This window comes from Bos grunniens, chromosome 5, assembly GCF_055505025.1.
Source record: "Bos grunniens cultivar Pamir isolate PY7600 chromosome 5, Bosgru_T2T1.0, whole genome shotgun sequence".
Taxonomy (NCBI): domain Eukaryota; kingdom Metazoa; phylum Chordata; class Mammalia; order Artiodactyla; family Bovidae; genus Bos; species Bos grunniens.
In genome coordinates, this window is record NC_141169.1 from 121242858 (window position 1) to 121252081 (window position 9224).

Genomic DNA, 9224 nt, shown 5'->3' on the forward strand with positions numbered 1-9224 from the left:
CAGGTCGGTAGGTGCCCAATATGCTACTGGAGAAGAATGGAGAAATAACTCCAGAAAGAATGAAAGGCTGAGCCAAAGCAAAAACAATGCCCAGTGTAGGTGTGACTGGTGATGGAAGTGAAGACTGATGCTGTAAAGAGCAATATTGCACAGGAACCTGGAATGTCAGGTCCATGAATCAAGGCAAATTAGAGGTGGTCAAACAGGAGATGGCAAGAGTGAACACTGACATTTTAGGAATCAGTGAACTAAAATGGACCAGAAGGGCAAATTTAATTCAGATGACCATTATATTTACTGCTGTGGGAAAAACTCCCTTAGAAGAATGGAGTGGCCCTCATAGTCAACAAGAGTCCGAAATGCAGTACTTGGGTGCAGTCTCACAAACGACAGAATGATCTCTGTTCGTTTCCAAGGCAAACCATTCAGTATCACAGTGATCCAAGTCTATGCCCCAACCAGTAACGCTGAAGAAGCTCAAGTTGAACAGTTCTATGTTTCACTTTCCTGCATTGGAGAGGGAAATGGCAACCCACGCCAGTGTTCTTGCCTGGAGAATCCCAGGGACTGGGGAGCCTGGTGGGCTGCCGTCTATGGGGTTGCACACAGTCGGACACTACTGAAGCGACTTACCAGCAGCAGCAGCAGCAGCAGCAGCAGCAGCAGCAGCTTGAAGACCCTCAAGACCTTCTAGGACTAACATCAAAAAAAGATATCCCTTTCATCATAGGGGACTGGAATGCAAAAGTAGTAAGTCAAGAGATACAGGGAGTAACGGGCAGGTTTGGCCTTGGATACAGAATGAAACAGGGCAAAAGCTAACAGAGTTTTGCCAAGAGAATGCACTGGTCATAGAAAACACCCTCTTTCAACAACACAAGAGAAGACTCTACACATGGACATCACCAGGTGGTCAATATCGAAATCAGATTGATTATATTCTTTGCAGCCAAAGATGGAGAAGTTCTATACAGTCAGCAAAGACAAGACTGGGAGCTGGCTGTGGCTCAGATCATGACCTCCTTATTGCCAAATTCAGACTTAAACTGAAGAAAGTAAGAAAAACCACTAGGCCATTCAGGTATGATGTAAATCAAATCCCTTACGATTATACAGTGGAAGTGAGAAATAGGTTCAAGGGATTAGATCTGATACAATGCCTGAAGAACTATGAACAGAGGTTTGTGACACTGTACAGGAGGCGGTGATCAAGACCATCCAGAAGAGAAAGAAATGCAAAAAGGCAAAATGATTCTCTGAGGAGGCCTTACAAGTAGCTGAGAAAAGATGTGAAAGGCAAAGAAGAACAGGAAAGATATACCCATCTGAATGCAGAGTTCCAAAGAGTACCAAGGAGAAATAATAAAGTTTTCCTAAATGATCAAAGCAAAGAAATAGAGGAAAGCAATAGAATGGGAAAGACTAGAGATCTCTTCAAGAAAATTAGAGATACCAAGGGAACATTTCATGCAAAGATGGGAACAATAAAGGACAGAAATGGTATGGACCTAACAGAAGCAGAAGATATTAAGAAGAGGTGGCAAGAATACACAGAAGAACTGTACAAAAAAGATCTTCATGACCCAGATAATCACCATGGTGTGATCACTCACCTAGAGCCAGACATCCTGGAATGAGAAGTCAGGTGGGCCTTAGGAAGCATCACTACGAACAAAGCTAGTGGAGGTGATGGAATTTCAGCTGAGCTCTTTCAAATCCTGAAGGATGATGCTGTGAAAGTGCTGCACTCAATATGCCAGCAAATTTGGAACACTCAGCAGTGGCCACAGGGCTGGAAAAGGTCAGTTTTCATTCCAATCTCAAAGAAAGGCAATGCCAAAGAATGCTCAAACTACCGCACAATTGCACTCATCTCACACACTGCTAAAGTAATGCTCAAAATTCTCCAAGCTAGACTTCAACAGTACATGAACTGAGACCTTCCAGATGTTCAAGGTGGATTTAGAAAAGGCAGAGGAATCAGAGATCAAGTTGCCAACATCCGTTGGATCATAGAAAAAGCAAAAGAGTTCCAGAAAAACATCTACTTCTGCTTTATTGACGACACCAAAGCCTTTGACTATGTGGATCACAACAAACTGGAAAATTCTTCAAGAGATGGGAATACCAGACCACCTTACCTGCCTCCTGATAAATCTGTATGCAGGTCAAGAAGCAACAATTAGAACAGAACATGAAACAACAGACTGGTTCCAAATTGGGAAAGGAGTACAGCAAGTCTGCATATTGTCACCCTGCCTATTTAACAAATGCAGATTACATCATGTGAAAAGTTGGGCTGGATGAACCACAGCTGGCATCAAGATTGCAGGGAGAAATATCAATAACCTCAGATAAGCAGATGACATCACCATTCCGGCAGAGAGCAAAGAGGAACTAAATAGCCTCTTGATGAAAGTGAAAGAGGAGAGTGAAAAAGCTGACTTAAAACTCAGTGTTCAAAAAACTAAGATCATGGCATCCGTTCCCATCACTTCATGGCAAATAGATGGGGAAACAATGGAAACAGTGACAGACTTTATTATCTTGGGCTCTGAAATCACTGCAGATGGTGACTGCAGCCATGAAATTAAAAGACACTTGGTCCTTTGAAGAAAAGCTGATAAACCTAGACAGCATATTATAAAGCAGAGATGTTACTTTGCCGCCAAAGGTCGTTATAGTCAGAGCTATGATTTTTCCAGTAGTCGTGTATGGATGTGAGAGTTAGACTATAAAGAAAACAGCACCAAAGAATTGATGCTTTTAAACTGTGGTGTTGAAGACTCTTGAAAGTCCAAGGGAGTTTGCAAGATCAAACCAATCAATCCTAAGGGAAATCAAGTCCTGAATATTCATTGGAAGGATGGATACTGAAGCTGAAGCTCCAATACTTTGGCCACCTGATGTGTCTTCATTAGTAAAGACCATGATGCTGGGAAAGATAGAAGACAGGAGGAGAAAGGGTTGAAAGAGAATGAGATGGTTGGATGACATCACCGACTTGATGGACGAGTTTGAGCAGGCTCCAGGAGTTGGTGATGGACAGGGAAGTCTGGCATGCTGCAGTCCATGAGGTCGCAAACAGTTGGATACAACTGAGCAACTGAACTGAAGAAAAAAAGGCTTCCCACATGGCTCAGACAGGAAAGAATCTGCCTGAAATGCAGGAGATCCGAGTTCAATCCCTTGGTTGGAAAGATCCCCCGGAGGAGGGCATGGTAACCTACTCCAGTATTCTTGCTTGGAGAATCCCAGGGACAGAGGAGCCTGGTGGGCTATGGTACATGGGGTCTCAAAGAGTCGGACACAACTGAGTGACTAACACTTTCACTCATGAAGACAAAAAGTAGATTAATGTTTTTTTAGGTCATGGGAAGGAGGGGATGGAAGATGCCATCTTAGCAGAGTGGGGTTTCTTCTTGAGATGATAAACGGTTTTAAGATTGACTACAGTGATGGATGCGCAAGCCTGTGAATCTACTGAGAGCCACTGAACTGTGCCCTTTAAACAGGTGAACTGTATGGCATGTGAATTATCTCTCAAAGCTGTTATGGAACACAATTCATACACTGAGCTTAGAAGACTAAGAAAAGCAGTACGTTTTTAAGTTGTAATATATTAGTCTCCCCTCTACCCAAGGGGGATTGCTTCCAGGAACCACTACAGGCATCAAGTTCCCTGACATAAGGTGGAGCAGTATTTTCATAAACCGACACTCACCCTCCCACATACTCTAACTCCAGATTACTTATACTTAATACCAGGGAGACGCTATGTAGACAGTTGCTGACTGTGCAGCAAATTGAAACTTTCCCTTTTGGAAATTTCTGGAACGTTTATTTTCAATCTGAGCGAGGTTGAGTCCACAGACATGGAAGCTGAGGATATAGAGTGCTGAACACTCTGAAGCCAAGCTCACATATAGATCACCTCGTTATGTCTGAGAGCACCCAAGGGCTCAGGTTACAGGACCTCTTAAGCCCGTTTGACTGTGGGCACAGGCTGAGCGTGGAGCACTATCTACTTGGGTCAGTCGCAGAGGGACCAGTGACTTGGGGGGAGAGGCTGGGCACACTGGGGGGCTGTCCAGAGGTCTGGGAGGTGACAGCCTGAGGGGCAGAGGCTAAGCACGGAGCCAGATGCTGGGAGGCGGTAGCCTCCTACTGATGAGCCATGTTCAGACACCCGGGCAGCAGCACCTTCAACGCCTGCTCCTGGGAGTGGTCAGAGGCACTAACCGCCGACCCTGCCCCTGGCCCAGGGCCTCTGCTCCTCCCTCCTCTCCCCACCCACACCCCATTTCTGTCAGCCAGAGGTCGGACAAGTTCCCTGACGGGGCGTCCACACCGGCCCTGCCCACCTCCCATCTCTCCTCCATCGCAGCCTGAGAAAGATGCAGTGTGTGGACCCTCTACTTCCCCCGAGGTGAGGAAGTCGGGGCAGGAGCAGGGCGTGCCAGTGTTCTGGCCAACTCCCCAACCTTCACATGGTCCCAGGCCCCACACTGCAGCACCGATCTCATAGCCTTGACATGCGGAGCTGACAGGTTGGCCAGGCCATGCTGGACTGCGGCTCAGGCAGCACCAGGAGGGGCCCTCGTGTCCATTTTACAAATGGGAACATTGAGGGCTAGACCAAGAAGGCACCCAGGAAGCCTGGTCAGCGATCAGCCGGACTGTATGTGGGCTGTGTCCACCGTCAGAGGCAGAGAAGGCCGACTGCCCTCAGGCTTCCCTGCGGGAAGGAAGCGGCAGGAATGTGGTCAGACACAATTGCCTTTATTGGTTCACGGATCCGGACCGCAGACAGGCTGCTGTAGAGGAGACCTTGGGGCGTCTTCCCTCCTCTCCCCAGCAGGTCAGCCTCATCCCACCCTACCTCCACCCCGTGTGCAGGAGCCGGGGTTGGGGCTCAGACTCGGACCCCTGCCGTGGGGGCAGAGAGCAAGGGTCCCCGATTGCCAGGTCACACATGGGCCTCCTGGGCCGTCGAGCAGGTCAGAGGGTGTCCTGGGACCGGACGTGGTGGGGGTGGGGGGATGCCCTTGAAGCAGAAGGGCTGGCGCCCCCCACAGGCCAGCACCCTGACCTGCGTCTGCATGGCAGCTGGCTAAGGCACCGCGGCTGGGCCCTCCTGTGGCAGAGAGCCAGAGGCAAGCGCGACCCTGACCCTCTAAGGACATGTGGCTGACAGATCACGGCGACTTTTTCCGCCGGGGGGTCTGGGAGCCGCTGCTGATGTTGGGGGCTGGGGAAGCTTGCTTGCTGGCAGCTACCGAGTCCTCCTGGGGGGCTGGCTTGTGCTTCTCCTCCTTGGTCCGAGGCAGGGACTGCGGGCCCAGCAGGGCCTGCATGACCTTGATGGCCCCCACAGCCCCCAGGAGCCCCCAGAGCAGGGCGGGGGCCTCCAGGGGAGACAGCTGTTTCCGTACCCAGTGGAGAGCCTGGCTCAGGGTGTTGCTGGAGCCACCGGCCCGGGGCGGGCTTTTGTCCTGCGGGACAGGATGGAGGAAGGTCCGGGGGGGGTCGTCCCTGTGGGCCGGGATCACCCCTGCCGCCCACCCCAGCCTGCCTGACTCCTTCCTACCTGAAGGCCAAACTGCCTGAGCAGCATGTCCAGCGCCGGGTCCCCCAGGGACACGGATGGGAAGAATTCTTCCACCCACTGGCGTCGCCACCATTGGCTGCAACAGCATGGGGGCTCAGGCGGGGCCAGCTCGCAGACCCCGCACCCCTCCTGGCGCCCAGACTCACCCCTGCTCCCAAGGGTGCGAGAACCAGTACTTGTAGAGCTGGGCCCGCACGTACGTGGGCGGCTGCTGGTGGAAGGGGTAACTGGGCACGTGGTTCTGGACGAGGCGGATCACTGAGGGTGCAGGGGGCACGGCTCAACGTCCGCCCTCCCTGAGGCCCCCCTGAAGGTCGCCCAGACGCCCCATGGGCCCCGCCCCTCCTCTCAGCCTCACCAGGCTCCTTGCCCTGCAGGAGGCGGAGCACCAGGCTGGTGAACCAGGGGCTGTGCGTGTGGGGGCCCAGGGCCGCGAACCACATCTGCCAGTCGAGGCGCGGCTGGTGGGGCACCACGATGGGGGGCGGCCGGCTCAGGTTCCCGGGTTTGTACATGAACTCGATCTCCTGCCGGGCAGAGTCCCCTTCAGCACGGCTGGCTCCTCCTTCTCTCCCCACCCAGGCCTGTGTGGTCACCAGGCACCCCGGGCAGGGGCCTCACCGTCCACTGGTGCCCGTCATAGCTGCCCTCCAGCACCACCTCCGGCCGCCCACCCAGGCCCGTCATTCGGCGGAAAAGGCCGTAGGAGTTGGCCAGCTGCAGGTGCTCCACGGTGCTAAACAGGCGGTGGGCCCCGGTCCAGAGGCGCCCATGGCTCGAGGGCTCCATGTAGGAATAGGGCACCTGGAGGCAGGCAGAGGCTCGGCAACGCCCTTCCCGCTCTCTCCTGACTCCCACCCCCAGCTCTGAAGGACTACCCACCAGGCTGATCAGGAACAAAGCCACCGTGGCAGTGCCAAAGACGGACAGCTGCACGGCAGCACAGAGCTTCCGCAGCGACCCTCGCACCTGCACCCACCTGGGGGCGGAGAACAGAACCCAGTCAGGCCCGCCCCGCACGTCTCCACCCACCCTCTTGCACCACACACCTCCAGAGGGCGGTCAGCAGTTCCCAGGCCAGAGAGGCCGCGCCCAGCCACATGGTGGGGAGGGTCACCGTCTTCAGCCACTGGGAGAGCTGGTGGAAGGTGAACGCTGCAGAAGAAGGCGGGTGTGAGCGGGGACGCCGCAGCCTCCACCCTCTGCGCCCCCAGCTGGTACTCACTGGTTCTGGAACGAACGACGTGCTGCTCCCAGTCCACCTCCAGGCCGAAGTAGTGCACCACGCCACAGGCCAGCAGCCCGTAGACGGCCAACTCCAGCAGCAGGGTCAGCATGGCCAGCAGGGCCTTGGGCCAGGCTGCAGGCCAAGATAGTCATGGGTCGGCTGGGAGCAGGGCTGGGGGGTCTACGGCCTGGGGGCTGGGGTAGAGCTAGGTCACTTGGCGGGCAGCAGGGCTGTCTGTCTGGGGCAGGCGGACACTCACAGCTGGGCATCCTCTTGCGGCGGCTGGTGCTAGACTTGGCAGCCAGGTGTGTGTCGTCCAGGAGGGCGGTGGTGAGCACCAGGGTGAGCAGGTTGAAGAAGTTATAGTTGCCAGTGAGGATAATCAGGACTTGCAGCAAGACCTGGAGACGGTCTGGACTCAGCTCACGGGGCCGCCCCCTTCCCGGGCCCTTTGGAGCCTGCTTCCAGGCCCCTCCACATCTCCCCCACCGAGCTCTCCCGCAGGCCCCTGTGCTCTCCGAGTCACCTCCTGGCCTCTGTTCTCCCACTCCACTTCCCCTACTTTGGCTTACCCCCTCGATGGCTCCCACCAGCACCTGGAGAAAACCCAAGCTTGGCATGCCTCACACAACCCTTCCTCAGCCGCCCCTGCCGCCCCAGGACAGACATCTCCACACAGGCACACCTTCACACCCCAGGCTAACGAGCTCCTCTGCCCATGAGGCCCTTCTGACTGCCCAGCAGCAGACACCCATCCCCAGTGGAGCCCTCTGGGCAGTGCAGAGCAAGGTCACGTCCTGTTTGTCTTTCTGATGGCTAAGGACCCCATCGACCTGGGAGTAGAAGGCAGCCAACCGCAGGCGGCGAACAGGAGCGAAGAACAGAGGGGGCACTGCAATCTCGATGAGGAAGGTGGCCACCACGCTGAGCTTGTGCAGCCAGACGGGCAGGTGGTGGGCAAACCAGGCGGCCGGCGTGGGCAGGCACTGAGTCTCGTAGTGGTAGGTGAGGGCTGCAGGGCACAGGCGGGCGGTCAGGGCTGGGCAAAGCCCCCAACACTGCCGCATATCCAGGCAGGGACCCTCACCGGTGAGCCCCCACCATGCGGGGCAACGGCTAGTCAGCTTGACCACACCCGAGGCAAACATGAGGCGGAACAGCAGCCAGCGCACGAGCCAGAAGGGGAGGCCTTCATGGGGGGAGACCCCTCCCGGCCTGCCCTGGGGGGCCTGCTTGTGGTTGGGGGGCAGCCCCAGAGGGGCCACCAGCACGGCCAGGAAGCCTGTCTCCAGCAGCAGGGAATCCCTATGGGGAGAAAAAATAGCACAGAGGCCCTCCTCCCCATCAGGGCTGCTCTCCTAAGGGGGTCCTCCTGGGAGAGACAAGCACATCCCACCCCATCTCACCCACCCAGTCTTCTGTGGCCCCAGACCCAACAGTCACTCACCACTGGAAATAAAGAAACACCTGGCCCACCTGCAGGGAGAAGGGGGGTCAGGAAGCACGGCTGGGGAGAGGGCGGGTGGGCCTGGAGGGAGCTGGAGGCAAGGGTCCCGGTGGCACAGCCCCACTTGCCTGGCAGACAGACAGGTAGGCGGCCCAGAGCAGCAGGTACACGAGCGGGTGGCGCAGCTGGCGGGTCAGCAGGGCACCCAGGGCCAGCACGGTGCCCAGCAGGCTCAGCAGCTCCAGGCCCTGGGCAGTGTCCAGCCCCAGAAGCGGCGCCTCCCACAGCAGCGTGGGGGTCTCCCACAGCTGCTGCCAGCGGCCCTTTCCCTGGGGCCGCAGTGTCCTCCGAGCAGGCAGTATGCCCTCGGGGCCGTACAGGCCTGTGGGAGGGCACATCAGGGCAGGCCCTGGACACGTCCCGCGGAGACGAGACTACCCCTACCAGCCAGGGCCTGCGGATCTGCCCTCCCCAACCCAGGTCGGCACCCGCAGATTCTCCCTTCCGACAGGTCAAGGCTTGCAGACCCTCCAGACCCTCGCGCCGAGGTCAGAACCCAGAACCGTGCTGAAAATGACCCCTGCACGCCTGCCCACGGCCCACACCCCCGCGGATCGCAGGACACAAGCCGCAGCCCTCGACCCCATGCATCCAGGCCTGGATCTCACCGCCCCTACACAGCGGTGTGTCGGGCGGAGAGATGAGGGGGTCACAGGACCCGGGTTGGGGGGGGGTCCCGCCTGATGGCACCCGGCTCTCGGCGCCCTCACCCGGGATCTGCGTGTAAAGGGAAGCGAAGGCGAACATGAAGACGGCGGCCACGCCCTGGAGAAAGAGCTGCCGTGGGACCCGAGAGCCCGCCATGTCCGCTACGCGGCGGGCTGGACACGATCCCCTGGTCCGCCCGGCCCCGCCCCTCCGCGCCGGCCCCGCCCCGC

At 56.5% G+C, this 9224-nt stretch overlaps 1 protein-coding gene across 6 annotated transcripts; it reads right to left on the reverse strand.

The window, feature by feature from the left end:
* Positions 1–4761: 4761 nt before the first annotated feature.
* Positions 4762–9192, reverse strand: LMF2 (lipase maturation factor 2). Of its 6 annotated transcripts, none has more exons than XM_086403503.1 (14): positions 9057–9192; positions 8415–8668; positions 8287–8315; positions 7927–8144; positions 7673–7851; positions 7099–7240; positions 6837–6971; positions 6661–6766; positions 6494–6590; positions 6233–6415; positions 5970–6138; positions 5758–5869; positions 5591–5687; positions 4762–5495 (listed from the first exon to the last, which is right to left on the reverse strand). In XM_086403503.1, the coding sequence occupies exons 1-14, from the start codon at positions 9148–9150 to the stop codon at positions 5199–5201; spliced, it is 2112 nt and encodes a 703-aa protein (XP_086259629.1). In that variant the 5' UTR covers positions 9151–9192; the 3' UTR covers positions 4762–5198. The 6 variants fall into 6 exon arrangements, with proteins under 6 accessions (XP_086259629.1, XP_086259632.1, XP_086259631.1 ...); XM_086403506.1 differs by having other exon boundaries at positions 7525–7851; XM_086403505.1 differs by lacking the exon at positions 8287–8315.
* Positions 9193–9224: the final 32 nt, after the last annotated feature.